This window comes from Carcharodon carcharias, chromosome 26 (genome assembly GCF_017639515.1).
Source record: "Carcharodon carcharias isolate sCarCar2 chromosome 26, sCarCar2.pri, whole genome shotgun sequence".
In the NCBI taxonomy this organism is placed as follows: domain Eukaryota; kingdom Metazoa; phylum Chordata; class Chondrichthyes; order Lamniformes; family Lamnidae; genus Carcharodon; species Carcharodon carcharias.
In genome coordinates, this window is record NC_054492.1 from 23459897 (window position 1) to 23478359 (window position 18463).

General features: G+C 42.4%; 1 protein-coding gene across 1 annotated transcript in view; it reads left to right on the forward strand.

Moving 5' to 3' along the window:
• Positions 1 to 18463, forward strand: part of map2k1 (mitogen-activated protein kinase kinase 1) — a 54100-nt gene that overhangs the window by 16776 nt on the left and 18861 nt on the right. The window contains exons 2-3 of the mRNA XM_041175150.1: positions 14904 to 15114; positions 17001 to 17147. Of these exons, the coding sequence (XP_041031084.1) occupies positions 14904 to 15114; positions 17001 to 17147 (358 nt within the window). The remainder of the gene's footprint in view (positions 1 to 14903; positions 15115 to 17000; positions 17148 to 18463) is intronic.

Consider the following 18463-nt stretch of genomic DNA (forward strand, 5'->3'; position numbering starts at 1 on the left):
ACTCTTTGACCAAGCTTTTAGTCACCTGTCCTAATGCCTCCATACATGGCTCGGTGTCAAATTTTGTCTCAAAATTCTGTGAATGTGCCTTGGAAAGTTTTACTGATCTTAAAGTTTCTATATATAGTCATTGTTCAAGATTAGATATTGAGCTTTGAGACTTTGGCCTTAAATTGGAACTTAACTAATGATCTGATTGAAAGCAGTACCTTGCCTTATGGAATCGGGTATGAGACCTGCTCACAGTTACAATGTGGTACAGTGTGTTGGAATATCAGCCTATAAAATATTTTCCATACAGGATGGTATTGATATGCATTAGCAGAGGCACAAACTTTGTAACTTTAATAATGAAGTAAAAAAACTTTAAAAAATTCCAAACTTCACACAATCTTCAAATGTAACTAATGTAGTGTCAAGAACTGGATAAGGAACATACATACATATGAACAAGGATCAGTAGTAGGCCATTCAGCCCCTCGAACTTGCACTGCCATTTAATAAGATCATGGCTGATCTGATTGTAACCTGAAATCTGGATCCTACCTACCCTCGATAACCTATCACCCCCTTGCTTACCAAGAATCTATCCACCTTTGCCTTAAAAAATATTCAAAGACTCTGCTTCCACCACCTTTTCAGGAAGGGAGTTCCAAAGACTCTCAACTCTGAGTCTCACCTCATCTCAGTTTTAAATGGGCAACCCCGTATTACCTTGAGCTCATTCAAGTGTCCCTCTATAACATCTATAATAATAGCTTCTAGCATTTCCTCTACAACAGATGTTAAGCTGGCTGGACTGTAGTTTCCCGCTTTCTGTTTCCTTCCATTTTTGAATAATAGTTACATTTGCTATCTTCCAATCTAATGAGACCTTTCCTGAATCTAAGGAGTTTTGAAATCTTAAAACCAATGTACCAACTATCTCATTAGCCACTTCTTTTAAGACCCTAGGATGAAGTCCATCAGGACCCAGGCACTTGTCAGCCTGCAGCTCCAACAATTTACTCAGTACCACTTCTCCGGTGATTGTAATTTTCCTGACTTCCTTCCCCACTTCCATTTCCTGGTTTATAGCTGCTTCTTGGATGTTACTTGTATCCTCTATAGTAAAACTGATGCAAAAATACCTGTTCAATTCATCTGCCATCTCCTTGCTTTCCATTATCAATTCTCCAGACTCACTTTCTATAGAACCAATGCTCACTTTGTTAACTCTCTTTTCTTTTTTAAATATGTATAAAAATACTTACTATCTGTTTTTATATTTCTGGCTAGCTTTCTCTCATACCCTAATTTTTCCCTCCTTATTAGTCTTTTAGTCATTCTTTGCCGTTCCTTGTATTCTGTCCAATCTTCTGGCCTTCCACCTATCTTTGCACAATTATATCCCTTCTCTGTAAGTTTGATACTATGTTTAATCTTTCTAGTTAACCATGGAGGGTGTGTCCATCCATTGGACTTTTTCTTACTCGTTGGAATGTATCCATTCTATGTATCCTGAAATATCCCCTTAAATATTAGCACTGCATCTCAACCTATCCCTTAATCTAATTTGCCAATTCACTTTCACCAACTCAGCTTTCATGCCCTCATAATTGTCCTTATTTAAGTATAAAAACTTAGCCTCAGACCCATTCTTCCCTTCCTCAAATTGAATGTGAAATTCGGTCATAGTATGGTTGCTGCTACCTAGGGGCACCTTCGCTCTTGAGATCATTAATTACTCCGATCTCATTGCACAATACCAGGTCTAGTATAGCCTGCTCTTAGGATGACTCCTGAACATGCTGTTCCAAGAAACTATCCTGAAAGCGTTCAGTTTACTCATGTAGATTACCTTTGCCCATCCGACTTTTCCAATTTATATGTAAATTAAAATCTCCCATGATTATCACTGGGACTTTCTGACAGGCTCCAATTATTTCTTCCTTTATGCTCACTCAATCCTGTTGGGGGCCTGTACACGATTCCCACAAGTGACTTCTTGCCTTTACCATTTCTCATCTCTGCCCAAACCATTTCCACATCCTGGTTTCCTGAACTTAGGTCATCCCTCTCTATTGTACTAATACCATCATTAACTAACAGAGCCACTCCTCCACCTGTTCTTCCTAACTGTACCTGTACCCTTTAATATTAAGATCCCTGCAGCTACACCTCCGTAATGGCTATCAAATCATAATTATTTATTTCTATGTGTGCTTTCAGCTCATCTATTTTGTTTCGAATGCTACATGCATTCAGATATAGAGCTTTTAGTTTTATCCTTTTATTCTTTTTCATCTGTTCATTTACTATTAGATTTGTGTACTCTCTATCCCTTCCTGTCACCATCTGTTTTTCATTTCCATTATTTCCCATAATAATACCTTTCTCTTTTGCCTTGTCTCTACTCTTTGGTTTATCACATCTTCCCAAGTTTGAACCCCCCTCTACTTCTCTAATTAGGCAGCTTCCAAGAACACCGGTCCCAGCACGGTTCGGGTATAGTCCATCCCAACGGTACAGATCCCACTTTCCCAATACTGGTGTTAGTGCCCCATGAACTAGAACCCACATCTTCCACACTAGCCTTTGAGCCCCGCATTCATCTTCCTAATCTGATTTGTCCTAAGCCAATTTGCAAGCGGCTCAGGTAATAATCCAGAGATTATGACCTTTGAGGTTCTGTTTCTTAATTTGGTGCCTAGGTCCTCGTACTGACTATGCAGAGCCTCCTTCTTTGTCCTGCCTATGTCATTGGTACCTACCTGGACCACGACGACTGGATACTCCACCTCCTATTGCAAGTTCCTCTCCAACCCCGAACATAAGTCCCGCACCCTGGCACTGGACAGGCAACACAGCCATCCGGACTCACGCTCTTTGCTGTAGAGAACGGTGTTGATCCCTCTGACTACACTATCCCGTACTACCACTACATTCCTTTTTGCTCCCCATACTTGAATGGCTTCTTTGCACCATGCTGCCATGGCCAGTTGGCTCATCCACCCTGCAGCCCACGTTCTCATCCAAACAAGCTGAGAAAACTTCAAACCTGTTGGACAATCGCAGAGGCTCACACTCCTGATCTGTCTCACTCAGTCACACTTTTCTGTCCCTGACCACTGACCAAATCAGAAGACCCTGTGCTGAGAGGTGTGACTGCCTCTTGGCACAAAGAATCTAGGTAACTTTCCCCCTCCCTGATGCATCGCAGTGTCTGTAATTCAGCCTCCAGCTCGTAATCTCTTACTGGAGACATGTTTGCCCTGGATCAAACTGGCATCCAGTAGGGCCCACATGCTGCAGCAGTGACACACCACTTGTCCTGATATCCTTAATGTGTTTTAATTAACTATTTAATTATTTTATTCAATTATATATTTTAGTTTTGTTTTATATATTTTATTAACCTTACCACCAGTTGCTAAACTATTTTGCTCCTTAAGAATAGAATAAACCTTGGAATAATTAAATCTTTGGTTCCAGACATTGAACTATTAAGAACTTTCCTGGTTCTCTCTGCACCTTGCCTCACCTTCCCCTCCTCCCTCAATCCATTAAAACATAAATGTGCATGAACATCCGTGAGGAAATAGGCACTAGAATGGTCACAGAATGCATTAATAATAAATCATAGCACAATATGCTATGCTTTAATTGGGTTGCCAACCTTCAGGATTGCTCTAGAGTCTCTAGGAATTTTAGATGAATCTCCTGGACATGCCTATGTGCAAGCTAAGTGAAACATCATAGAGGCATGAAAAAATAATGTGTTTTAATTAATTCTTTGGTACAAAGAGCAGGGAGAGACAGTTTAAAATAAATGATACTATTCTAAAGGGTGAGCAGGAGCAGAGAGACCTGGGTGTATATGTACATAGGTCATAAAGGAGGCAGGACAGATAGAGAGAGCTGTTTCTAAAGCATACAATATTCTAGGCTTCATTAATAAGGGCATAGAGTACAAGAGCAGGGAGGTTATGATGAAAACATATGAGATAAAAACTAAAACTGCGGATGCTGGAAATCCAACACAAAAACAATTACCTGGAAAAACTCAGCAGGTCTGGCAGCATCGGTGGAGAAGAAAAGAGTTGATGTTTCGAGTACTCATGACCCTTCAACAGAACTGAGTGAATCTAAGGAGAGGGGTGAAATATAAGCTGGTTTTAGGTGGTGGTGGTGGTGGTGGTGGTGGGTGGGTGGGTGGGGGGTGTTGGGTGCGGGGAGAGAATTTGGTAGGGGGGGTGGTGTGGTTGTAGGGACAAGCAAGCAGTGATAGGAGCAGATAATCAAAAGATGTCACAGACAAAAGAACACAGAGGCGTTGAAGTTGGTGATATTATCTAAATGAATGTGCTAATTAAGAATGGATGGTAGGGCACTCAAGGTACAGCTCTAGTAGGGGTGGGGTGGAAAGGCTAGCAGGGCATAAAAGATTTAAAAATAATGGAAATAGGTGGGAAAAGAAAAATCTATATAAATTATTGGAAAAAACAAAAGGAAGGGGGAAGAAACAGAAAGGGAGTGGGGATGGAGGAAGGAATTCAAGATCTAAAATTGTTGAATTCAATATTCAGTCCGGAAGGCTGTAAAGTGCCTAGTTGGAAGATGAGGTGCTGTTCCTCCAGTTTGTGTTGGGCTTCACTGGAACAGTGCAGCAAGCCAAGGACAGACATGTGGGCAAGAGAGCAGGGTGGAGTGTTAAAATGGCAAGCGACAGGGAGGTTTGGGTCATTCTTGCGGACAGACCGCAGGTGTTTTGCAAGGCGGTCGCCCAGTTTACGTTTGGTCTCTCCAATGTAGAGGAGACCACATTGGGAGCAACGAATGCAGTAGACTAAGTTGGGGGAAATGCAAGTGAAATGCTGCTTCACTTGAAAGGAGTGTTTGGGCCCTTGGACGGTGAGGAGAGAGGAAGTGAAGGGGCAGGTGTTGCATCTTTTGCATGGGCATGGGGAGGTGTCATAGGTGGGGATTGAGGAATAGGGGGTGATGGAGGAGTGGACCAGGGTGTCCCGGAGGGAACGATCCCTACGGAATGCCACCAGGGGTGGTGAAGGGAAGATGTGTTTGGTGGTGGCATCATGCTGGAGTTGGCGGAAATGGCGGAGGATGATCCTTTGAGCAATAACTGTAGGCTGACACCCCCGATGCAGTACTGAGGGTGTGCTGCAATGTTGGACATACCCTTTTTCAGGTAAGATGTTAAACCGAGGCCTATCTACCCTCAAAGTTGGATGTAAAAGATTCAAAGAACAGCAGGGTTGTTCTCCTTGGTATCCTTGTTAATATTTAACCCTAAACCAACGTCTAAAGAAAACCCTGAATTATCACATTACTGTTTGTGGGAGCTTGCTGTGCACAAATTGGCTGCCAAGTTTCCCACATTAAAGCAGTGACTATACTTTCAAACAAAAACAAAAATACCTAGAAAAACTCAGCATGTCTGGCAGCATCTGCGGAGAGGAGCACAGTTAACGTTTCGAGTCTGAATGACCCTTCAACAGAACTAAGGAAAAATAGAAGAGAGGTGAAATATCTTTAAAGGTACTTCATTGGCCGTAAAGCACCTTCCTGAGCTGATGGAAGGTGCTATGTAAATGAAAATTCTTCTTAAGCAAGGTGGGAAAAGTTTATTGAACTGTCTGAAATATCTGGAACACTTTGTGTTATAAGCGGCTCCTCTGTAATTGACTTCAGTGGAAATGGCAATTTAGTTGTTTACAGATGGCTGGCTACCTTTAATGAGTATGGATGTTGAGAGTGGTGGGGACTGTAGACAAACCTCTTGGTGTTTACAAATAGAATTACCTTCCCCTTGAATACTGAGTGACTTATAGGCTAGAGACTATGCCTGTTTTTTTTTTAGCATGTAGCACAGTGAAAAGGAATTTTTCAGTCTCTTTTGTTTTACTGTCCTAAGTGGGTCAACAGTGGAAGTCCCAGTCAAATAGACTGCCCTGTGGCTTTGGCTGGATTGAAGAGTGTTGCCTTGTCTGTGTCTGTAATGGCTCAGTGGATGACTCTTTATTGTTCTTACAGACAATCTTTCATCCACTCTACTTCCCACAGCCATCCTTCCTGTACAGTCACAGACCTTATCCCCTCAAGGCAATCCACAATAAGTCTGAGGAATGTAAAAAATGTGAAACACCCAACCCATGTGTGGCTGCGCAGTCCAAAATTAATAGATATCATAATTATAAATAAATACAGGATCATCGCAGAATTCACTGACAATGAGAAGTTATAATAACAAATACTTAAAATTTGAGCCACTGATGTAACTGCAGCAGTGACGGGCAGACCCAGCTGTACAATTCTCCACTAAAAAAGAGACCCCTAAAGAGGATAAATCAATGATGATAAAAACAAAATTACCTGGAAAAACTCAGCAGGTCTGGCAGCATTTTCTTCTCTGCCGATGCTGCCAGACCTGCTGACTTTTTCCAGGTAATTTTGTTTTTGTTTTGGATTTCCAGCATCCGCAGTTTTTTTGTTTTTAAATCAATGATGATGCTGTTATTATAGTGCATTTTACAGAGAAAGTGTCCCAAGGGGGATTGGGAGGAATTGGATTTGAGCAGCAGTAGGAAGAAGGATTAGGGAAGCACAGGCAAAGAGGTAGATATTAAGGAGGTAAAAACAAAAAACTGCGGATGCTGGAAATCCAAAACAAAAACTGTTCTGTGGAAGGGTCATGAGGACTCGAAACGTCAGCTCTTTTCTTCTCCACCGATGCTGCCAGACCTGCTGAGTTTTTCCAGATATTAAGGAGGCTTTTGAAGCTGGGGAGAGAGCGAGAGAGGCCAGCTGGAGAGAGAGAGAGAAAGAGGCCAGCTGGAGAGAGAGAGAGAGGTCAGCTGGAGTGTTTTGGGAGGATAATGTGAGGGTTGGGAAGTCTACAGGAGAGACCTTACTGAAAACAGAGTCCCTTGCTGTTCAGGCAATAATCTAGTCTCAGGGTTCAGCTGAGATTTAAAAACCATTTGAGTTTGCCTTGTGGTTTCTCCCATCTGTAGATGACATAGGCATTTAGTTATTTCATAATTTGAATTCTTTAATGTGGATGGCAGCCACATGCAATGTAGATTCAATGCCAGTAAACATGCATTCATTGGGAACTGTTTTATTTTGCAGTTTGTTTTCTCTGTCCTGAAAGTTCTGTCTCTCACTTGGACTCAATTCCACAAGCCCCAGAACACCACTCCACATCCAAAAGACAGCACCTCAGACAGTGCAGCACTCCCTCAGTGCTGTGTTGCGAGTGCTAGGCTGGATTTTGTGTTCAGGTCTCTGAATGGGTCTTGAACAGTCAATTTTCTGGCTCAGAAGTGCAAGTGTCACTCGCAGAGCCATGGCCAACACCCCTGTCAACGTTGTAGGGTTCACCCATCAGCCAATAAATGTAGGAGAGGTTTCTGACTTGGCAATGGAGATGAACAGAGTGATCAGCTCTGGATGAGTGTGGTCAAACAGAGAGGAGCCTGCACTCACTTGGGTGAGAACCCGTGATGGGAAGGAGGTTAAAGGGTGGTTATAGAATGGGTGTGGAGTGGTGCCATGTGTGTGTGTGTGTGTGTGTGTGTGTGTGTGTGTGTGTGTGTGTGTGTGTGTGTGTGTGTGTGTGTGTGTGTGTGTGTGTGTGTGTGTGTGTGTGTGTGTGTGTGTGTGTGTGTGTGTGTGTGTGTGTGTGTGTGTGTGTGTGTGTGTTTCCTGCAGACTGCTCTCCGTCCCCTTGTTAGTGAGCAAACTTTTCTTGTGAGAGTCAATATTATCCAGTGCCTATAGCAGTCTCCACATGTACATAGTCATTCTCACCAGTTAGAAATGTCAGTGTTTAATGCAATCAATGTTTCTGAAGTACAGTGCCTGTTGTTGTGTGAAGATTCTGTTCTAGCTGCTGTCCACAAACTCTTGGCTGTGATTGCCACACAGTAAGCTGAGGAATTCATGTGAATGCCATGGTGTATAACCGTTGACTAAATTTTTACACCAGTGGTCTGTTACGTGAATCTTGTGCTCAGTAACATGTTGGGACTGGGGAAAGGATTTATCCAGTTTTGGACACCCAGTATCCAGAAACTTGTGGGTCAGCCCAATAGGAAGTGAAGTAAAGGATCTGACTTTCTGCCAACAACACATCTCAACTCCACTGCCTAAAAATAATTTTCTAGGTGTCAACTGTGGTTCAGTTGGTAACACCTTTCACCCCTGTGACAGAAGATTGTGGATTCAAGCCCCAATCCAGAGATTTGAATGCAAAATCCGGGCTGACACTCCAGCGGAGTACTGAGGGAGTGTTAGAGGTGCTGTGTTTTGATGAAATGTTAAACTGAGGCCTCTTCAGCCTTCTTAGATGGGCATAAAAGAACCCATGGCATTTTGAAGAAGAGCAGGAGGGTTATCTCCAGTGACGTGACCGAGATTTATCCCATAACCAGCACCTTTCGAACAAATTATCTTAATTGCTGTTGTTGGATCTTGCTGTGCACAAATCAGCTGCTGCATTTCCCACATAACAACAGTGACTACACTTCAAAGGTAGCTCATTGGCTATACTCCCTTTGGGATGTCTCAAGATTATGAAAGGCACTATAGAAATGCAAATACTTTCTAGATATTCCATTGTGACATTAGTAGTTTAACACTATACGTTCTGAAGGTTGAGCCCAATTAGGAAATCGCAATGATTTTCAGGGTCCAGTCTGTAGAGCCTTGGTGAGACTGCACCTGGAGTATTGTTTACAGTTTTGGTCTCCTTATCTAAGGAAGGATATATTTGCCATAGAGGCAGTGCAACGGGGGTCTACCAGATTAATCCCTGGGCTGTCGGGATTGTTTTATAAAGAGAGATTGAGGAAACTGGGCCTGTATTCTCTAGAGTTTCGAAGGAGGAGGGGTGATCTCATTGAAATTTACAGAATTCTTACAGGCCATGACAGGGTAGATGTGGATAGGATGTTTCCCTTGTCTAGTGAGTCTAGAACCAGGGACACAGTCTCAGAATAAGGGGCAGGCCATTTAAGACTAAGATGAGGAGGAATTTCTTCACTGAAGTTTGTGAATCTTTGGAATTCTCTACCCTTGAGGGCTGTGGAAGCTCAATCATTGAGCATGTTCAAGAGAGAAATCGTTAGATTTCTGGAAACTAATGACATCAAGGGATAAGATAGTGTGGGAAAGTGGCATTGAGGTAGGTGATCAGCCATGATGTAATTGAATGGTGGTGCAGGTTCGATGGGCTGAATTGCCTGCTCCTGTTCCTATGTTCCTGTCCAACCTGATTTCATCAAAGGACAACAACAGCAACAACAACTATTTGCAATTATACAGTACCTTTAACGTATTAAACATCCAAAGGCATTTCACAACGTGTCTATCAAACAGAATTTGACACCAAGCCACATAAGGTCACATTCGGACTAAAGCTTGATTAAAGAGGCAGATTTTAGGAAGCGCCTTAAATGAGGAGAGTTTTACAGACTTTTAATTTGAGTAGAGGGAGAAGACTTAATTTAGCATCACAAAAAAACAAAAATAAAAATACCTGGAAAAACTCAGCAGGTCTGACAGCATCTGCGGAGAGGAACATATTAACGTTTCAAGTCCGTATGACTCTTCAACAGATTGGAACCCAGTGAGAGTCAGTGTGTGTGGAACCCATACCCCAGTGAGAGTCACTGTCTATGGGACTCATACCTTGCTGAGAGTCAGCGTGTGTGGGGAACCCATACCCCAGTGAGAGTTAGTGCCTTCAGGGGAGAAAGGAAGAAAAATTGGCAATAGAAAGTATGATGATGTAACTTAACCAGAGTGAGTGACATGTCTCTGAGTCATGGGAGTGCAGAGAAATGAATGAGCCACTTCCTCTGTGACACGACGTTGACAAACTCTCTTCTCTTATTGCTTTAAGGTCGCAGAAATGACCTCCAGAATTCCTGAGTCATTCCCTGTCCTCTGGCTGTTCAATACAACTTGCAAAATAACAAATGGATTTGGCTTTAAAAATGATTTCATAATAAAGGTTTGCAATGAAAATCTTGTGATACGATAACTTGCAATTGATTCTATCAGAAATACTGCCACTTGCAGTTCCCTAAAGCTTAACACCGGTGGTACCAGTAGGCAAACTATGCGATTGATTTGTCTGTTATTGTATCAAAGGTATTAAATTAGTTAAAGTTGATGAGTTAACCCTGTTAGAATAGCAGAGCACAAAATGGCAAATGAGAAGATTCTGCATCGGGGGAGATGGGTGGCATAGTGGTAATGTCACTGGATTAGTAACCCAGCAGCCCAGGCTAACGCTTTGGTGACACAAGTTCAAATCCCACCACGGCACCTGGTGGAATTTGAATTCAATTAATCAACCTGGAGCATAAAGCTAGTATTGATGATGGTGACCACGACAGCTGTTGTTGTAAAAACTAATGTACTTTAGCCTACATTTGACTCTAGACCCACAACAATGTGGTTGACCCTTTGAAATGGCCCAGCGAGCCACTCAGTTCAAGGGTAATTAGTGATGGGCAACATATGTTGGCCTTGCCAGGCACACCCATGAAAGAATAAAGAAAAAAATAAACATTGAGAATTTTCAAATCGGTGGCCAGAGGGATATGGGAAAAGTTAGGAAGGTGGAATTGAGGTTCAGCATGATCCTGTTGAACAGTGAAGCAGGTTCGAGGGGCAGAAAGGCTGATTCATGCTCCTAATTCTGATATTCTTATCGCCAACAATAGCCTCCTGCCCTAAATATTGTTGGTGTAGAGTCAGATTAAATTTCCTTCATCCCACCATTGGCAGCTGTGCCCTCAATTGCCTGGGACCTAAAGTCTGGAATTTCCTCCCCAAACTTTTGTATCGATTTCTCCCTGCTCCTTTCACACTCGCCTTAAATTCTACCTCTTTGACCAAACTTTCAGCTACCCTTCCTAATTAAGTAAAAACTTGCATTTCTATAGCTCCTTTCATGAGCTTAGACTATCCAAAAGCGCTTTACAGCCAGTGAAGTATGTTTGAAATGCAATCACTGTTGGGATGCAGGAAACTTGGCAGCCAATTTGTGCACAGCAAGCTCCCACAAACAGCAATGTGATAAATCTGTTTTAGTGATGTTGGTTGAGGAATACATTTTGAACCCAAGCCACCAGGAAGAATTACAAAGATTTACTACATTAAAATGGTTACATGAATGCAAGTTGTTCTTGTGCTGTTCACTCCCAGCTTCACAGCAAAGCCTAATCAGCCAGCTGAGCGCTCACGGGGGAGTGAACCTGTGACATTCTCTTTTGTTTGGTTCAATACCACATCACACCATCAGTTTAACCACTACACCAACAAGGGAGTACTTGAGAAACCTTATTCACAAGCAGTGCACAATTTTGCCTTGCCTACAGCTGCCAGAATATTTATAAATTGTTATTTCATGGTTGTAAAGAGGCAAAGGTTAGTTTAAAAACAGAAGAACTGCGGATGCTGGAAATCCAAAACAAAAACAGAATTACCTGGAAAAACTCAGCAGGTCTGGCAGCATCGGCAGAGAAGAAAAGAGTTGACGTTTCGAGTCCTCATGATTCTGTGGAAGGGTCATGAGGACTCGAAACGTCAACTCTTTTCTTCTCCGCCAATGCTGCCAGACCTGCTGAGTTTTTCCAGGTAATTCTGTTTTTGCAAAGGTTAGTTTGTTGATCCCAGCTCAGATGGTGGCTGCAGTGCCTCGGTTTGTATCAATTTCCTTTGACTAGGAAGTGGGAAGCAATCAACCAGGATTCTCCTGTTCACTATCCCAGTGGCCCTGGGATGCTCGGTACAGGTGAACAGTCTTATCTGCGAGCTCCGCGCTGTCCTGCAATAACAACAGCAACAACTTGCTTTCATTTCACACCTGCGACATGAAGTGAGATCAGCTGTTAGTAAAAATTCACAGCACGTCTGAGCTGCCTTGGTGACTGACAGTGTGAAAAGAGAAGTCTGTCTCTCTCACCCGCATACTCTCCATAAATATCTGGCTCTTCAATCAGATGCCTCGAAAGTGTCAAAATATGCAGGACCTGATTGTCAGAAGCAACGGGTTACATCAAAATAATAACCAGGAAAATGAAAGACTTTGTTTGAGATCAACATTAATATTCAGCAAAATGCTATTTTTAACTCACAAAATTTAATGGTGCAGCTCTGAAATGAACAAAGGATGAACACTCGGATTGAGGAGCAAACCAAGTTCCTATAGATAAAAGCAAAACATTGTGGATGCTGGAAATCTAAAATAAAAACCGAAAATGCTGGAAAAACTCAGCAGGTCTGGCAGCATCTGTGGAGAGAAAAACAGAGTTAATGTTTCAAGTCTGTTTGACTCTTCTTCAGAGCTGAAGAGAAGTGATCACTTCAGCTATAGAAATACAAATTCTTTCTTTATCACTTCAGCTTCTCTTCAGCTCTGAAGAAGAGTCATACAGGATCCTGCCGGCATACTTGTATCCTTGGCAATTCCAATTTAAAACTGACAGGATTGGGCCAGAGACCAACAGAGAAATCACCCGCTACACTGTAACTCTTTCTCTAACCCCACCTCTATCTTTTGTGAACAAAGGATTAAAATTTCCCCCCCTCAGCCCACTGCTCTCTCCAGATATCCTGTAAATTTTAGTGTAGTCTGCTGAGCTATGTCCTCAGATGTTGCACAGCTGGACAGGATACAGGAGAAAACTCAATATGAGATATTCAATCACTCCGTCTTCCTACCTCTCTCTCGTTGCAAGCTTTCTGGCCCCTCTGTTTATTGATCCTGCGATGGTCAGCGCTGTCCGCAGCTCTCCTCTCCTGCTCCTACTCAGCATCTACATCCTCTTCCTTCTCCCTGTGATTTCGCTGGGCCGGAATCGAGATTCTTTCCACTCTGACCTACCCTGACTCATTCTTTCTCAGACTCTCAACTGAAACTCCTTACCCCCCTCGCTCATCACCTTATTCCACTTTCAAAACCCAAACTTGATGTCATTGAGCTTTTTCATTTGTTCTCTGTAAATTGGCTGCTGCATTTCCTACATTATGACAGTGACTGCCTAAAGTACTTCATGGGCTGTAATGCCCTGATGTTGTGAAAAGCGCTTTAGAAATATAAATTCTTTCTTCTTTCTTTATCACGAAATCTTAAAGCACAGAAGGAGCTCATCATTACCTGTAATGGCTCCAAGTTATGCAATTAGTTCCATTCCCCTGCTCATTTCCTGTAGCCCTGCCATTATTCACTCTTTAAGTATTTATCCAATTTCCTTTTGAAAGTTCCTACTGAATATTCTTTTGAACAGGCAGTTCCAGATCATCATAACAACAACATGCTGTATTTTTAAAAAAACTTCATTTTCTCCTCCTCTCTCCCCCGCCAACCAGGTTTTTTGACAATCATCTTAAACTTTATTTTTCTCTTCCTTGTTTCACACTTAGTGCAAAGCAGCATTTTGGACCTTGACCCATCATCTGGCTTTAACCAGTTAAGGAGGCCTCAGGATTTTTAGTTTGCTGAGCAGTTGTTCCAGTGGCTGGACCTGGATTTGAACTCACGATTCTCACAATCCAGTCTGTGAGAAGGTGAGGCATGACTTCCAAGGGAGAGACAACAAATAAAACTCGGACCTGCAGTCCCCTGGCGTGACCTGGCCAACACTGGCATCAGATCTGAGACTTCAGTTCAATTTGCACCCTGTTGCTTCGGATAATTGATCAGTTTAGTCTCTTGATGTAACTGTTATTGATCAGGATCCCTGCGGATTGGACAGAAGCAGCAGGTGGAGAAATTAGCTGCAGAGGGTAAATACATAATTGGAGTTTGGGAGTTAGCTTTCTCCCTGTGTCCATGTTTCCCTGTGTCTGAGTTTCACTGATGTTATTCCGAAATAATGGCTCTGTTATTATATACGTGGATGTGCTTTCTTGGGAATCCAGTTAAGAATAATAGCTGAGGAACAGGAAGGGTCAATTAACACTGATGGAGAGGGATGGGAGTGTGACTATTTCTGTTGGAGATAGCATCATCCCATAATTCACTCAACTGGACTGAGTTTGATAGCTATTGATCAGACTATTAACCTATTTACCCACCCTAACCTATCTATATATCTCCCTATATTTCCTCTATCTCTTGATTTCTGTATCTTTTTGTGCATGACTCTCTGGTATTCCCTCTTGTCTCTTATCTATTTTGCCCAAACTTCACCTCTGACAAATGGTTTTAAAACCTTTATACAAACAGAGGTTTATATAAAAAAAGGTACTTTTTTGTTTCCAGATAGGATTATATAATTGTCCCTTCAGCACAAAGCCATGTCTGGATTTAGTCAGGTGGGACAGGCTACTTTACCATTGATCAATCCTCTGTCCTTGCATGACGCACAAGTCAGAGCTTCATTATTTATTCTTTCATGGGATGTGGGCGTCGCTGGTGAGGCCAGCATTTGTTACCCATCCCTAATTACCCTTGAACTGAGTGGCTGCTAAGCCATTGCGGAGGGCAGTTAACAGTCAACCACATTGTTGTGGGTCTGGAGTCGCATGTAGGCCAGACCAGGTAAGGACAGCAGATTTCCATCCCTAAAGGACATTAGTGAACCAGGAGGGTTTTTAGGACAATCGATGATAGTTTCATGGTCACCATTAACTGAAATTAGCTTCCACTTCCAGATTTATTAATTTAATTTAAATTCCACCAGCTGCCATGGTGGGATTTGAACCTGTGTCCCCAGAGCATTAGCCTGGGGCCCTGGATTTCCAGTGACATTAACCACCATCTCCCCCCTTAAACATTAATGCTAGGAATGAGGATCTGCCCCAAAGTGACGCCCACTGAGGGGTGACGATTCATAATATGTTCTCTCTAAAGTTCTGCTTTCTTTTTTCTTGCAACATTTTAGGACAAACTTGGAAGCTTTGCAGAAAAAGTTAGAGGAGCTCGAGTTGGATGAACAACAGCGCAAACGGCTGGAGGCGTTTCTGACCCAGAAACAGAAGGTTGGAGAGCTGAAAGATGACGACTTTGAGAAGATATCGGAACTGGGTGCAGGGAATGGAGGCGTGGTTTTCAAAGTTTCTCACAAACCATCTGGTCTCATTATGGCCCGAAAGGTAAAGCAAGTTTTCTTCCTTTTCTAACCCCCTTTCCCTCTCGAAGCCTTATCTGGGGTTACATCCTCCCATTGTTCAGACGTGAACAGTGAGTGTGGGCAAACGCACACAGATATTCACACCTGTGCTCTCTCTTCCTTTAGTGCACAGACACAGAGTGCCAACTCCATTTGGATCATGTTTATAAGTGCCCTTTCAATGTAGGTAGGCTGTAAAAAATTGCTTACAAATCATAAAATGCGCTGAGAGTGCATCATAGAAAACATAGAAAATAGGAGCAGGAGTAGGTCATTCGGCCCTTCAAGCCTGCTCCGCCATTCAATATGATCATGGCTGATCCTCTATCTCAACACTGTTCTCCCACGGTCTCCCCATACCTCTTGACACCTTTAGAATCTAGAAATTTATCTATCTCCTTAAATATATTCAGTTACTTTGCCTCCACAGCCTACTGTGGTAGAGAATTCCATAGGTTCACCACCCTCTGAGTGAAGAAGTTTCTCCTCATCTCAGTCCTAAATGGTCTACCCTGTATTCTGAGACTGTGACCCCTTGTTCTAGACTCCCCCAGCCAGAGGAAATATCATCCCTGCATCCAGTCTGTCCATCCCTGTCAGAATTTTATATGTTTCAATGAAACCCCCTCTCATTCTTCTAAACTCCAGTGAATTCAGGCCTAGTTGGCTCAATCTGTCCTCATATGACGATCCTGTCATCCCAGGAATCGGTCTGGTAAACCTTCGCTGCACTCCCTCTATATCCTTTCTTAGGTAAGGAGACCAAAACTGCACACAGTACTCTGGGTGTGGTCTCACCAAGGTCCTGTACAGTTGCAGAAATATATTCTTGCTCCTGTACTCACTCTGCACCATGCTGAATCTCAATAGTTATAGAATCATGGAATCTTACAGCACAAAAGGAGGCCATTCAGCCTGTCATACCTGTGCTGGCTTTCTGAAAGAGCTGTCCAGTTTATTACCGCGCCCCAACTTTTCCCTATAAGCCTTCGGTTAATCCACTTTTAATCCTTTTACTTGTCCAGTTGCCCATTGGAATTTCCTATGGAATCTGATTCCACCAAACTTCCTGATATTGCATTCCAGATCTGAATAACCCTCTTTTGTGGAAAAAAATTCTTTTAACTGTCCCTTTTGTTCTTTTGCCAATTATTTTAAATCTCTGACCTCTGGTTACCAACTTGCCAAAGGAAACAATTTCTCCTTGTCTCTGCCATCAAAACCTTTGATAATTTTGAATATTTCTACTAAATCTTTGTTAAACTTCCGTGCTATAAGGGGAACAATCTCAACTTCTCCATTCTCTCCACAGAACTGCAGTCCTTCATCCCTAGCATCAACTTGGTGAACCCTCCATAACCTCTCCAGCATCTTTAGATCCTTCCTAAACTGCTGGCCAGAATTGAACACAGTACTCCAGCTGAGGCCTGTCCAGTGTTTATAAAGATATAATGTCACTAGAAAAGAGATGGCTGATGGGTGACCTGATGAAAGTCCATAAAATGATGGGGGGGTTTGATAGGGAAGGCATGGAGAAGTCTCCACTTTTGGGAGAATTTAAAGCTGGGGATTATAAATATAATATATTCACTAATAAATTCAATAGAGAACTTAGAAGAAACTTCTTTATCTAGAGATGGTGAATAGCGTAGATGGATTTAAGGGGAAGTTGGATAAGTACATAATGGAGAAAAGAATAGAAGGCTATGTTGATAAGGTGAATTGAAAAGTAGTGGGAAGAGGCTTAAGTGGCACATAAATACCAGAATGGGCCAGTTGGGCCAAATGGCCTGTTTCTGCACTGTAAATATTATGTAATTTTGAATGACTGGAAAACTGGGCTAAATTTATTAGTATCTTTTCTTGTAGCTCATTCACCTGGAGATAAAGCCAGCCATTCGGAACCAGATCATCCGAGAGCTGCAGGTTCTCCACGAGTGCAACTCTCCGTATATTGTGGGATTCTACGGCGCTTTCTACAGCGATGGAGAGATAAGCATCTGCATGGAACACATGGTACAGACTCTAAAAGCATTTGTTGCTTAAGAAAATCAGGAGGTGGGAATGAGAAATGGCTGCTTTTCAGGTCCAATTGCAGGAGCAGCCAACATCATTTCCATCTTCCTTCCACTCCCTGAATCACTGTGTATTCCAGAAGTCTTGCCTTGTCTTTCATCCGTCCCCATTCCAAGGGTTGGGTGCACTTTCTCTGCTGCCCTCACAACCAATCCACCTTCTGACATTATCCTATCCATGCCATCTTGGCTATTCCTTGTGCACCTATTCCAGGGGCTTTGCCTCGCATTACCTTCTTTTCCCACCCTAAACATTCCACTCATGTTTGCAATGTGTGTCCAAAATATGTGAGTTTTCTTGATACCAGTGCCTCAAACAAGTTCGTCTTCACACCAGCTTTCTCGAGCATCTACTCCAGAGGTTACAATCCTTCAATTTTTCTCTTCTGGTTCTGCTCAATGACCTTCTGCATATTTACCCCAACGATTTTCTTTAACAGGTACAGGTCTTTGATGTTTCCATAAGATCTTAAAGAACACCCTGTGCTGGCTCTTTGAAAGAGCTATCCAATTAGTCCCACACCCCTGATCTTTACCCAGAACCCTGCAATATGTTCCCCTTCAAGGGTTTATTCAGTTTGCTTTTGAAAGTTGTAATTGAATCTGTTGCCCCAATGTTTTCAGACATTGTTCACAACAACTCACTGTATGAAAACATTTTTTCCTCATCTTGTCTCTGGTGCTTTTCCCAATTATCTGAAGTCTGTGTCCAGTGGTTACTGACCACCTCGCCAGTGGAAGCAGCTTATTTTTGTTTACTCTATCAAAACCCCTCTTTAACTAGGAATAATTGTATTAAGTTTCCCATGAACCTTCTCTGCTCTAAGGAGAACAATCCTAGCTCCTCCACTCTCTCCATGTAACTGAAATCCTTTCATGCCTGGTACTTCATTTGGACTTGTTTTCCTATAAATAACCATTCCTCCAAACTGCATTTTAAACAAAAACTATTAATTCTGTAAACAAGCATTGATTAAAAAGTTTAACATATTGCATTGCATCTTTAATAGTGATGAAATGTAATCTGTTTACCATGGTGTGTTGCTCTGCCTATCCTTTGTCGTATTGATCTGTCACTGCCTGGCTGATTGAATCTTTAGTTCCTTTGTTTTGTAGGGAGGCATCAGCAGGTGTGGAGGTTACCCACGAGGTTTCTGACAGATCCCTTCAGAGAATCCTTCACTTGGGGTTCTCTGAATTATGTCGCCAAGGGCAGCTGTTAAACCCATAGATTGGGAGTAGGAGGAGGGAGACTGG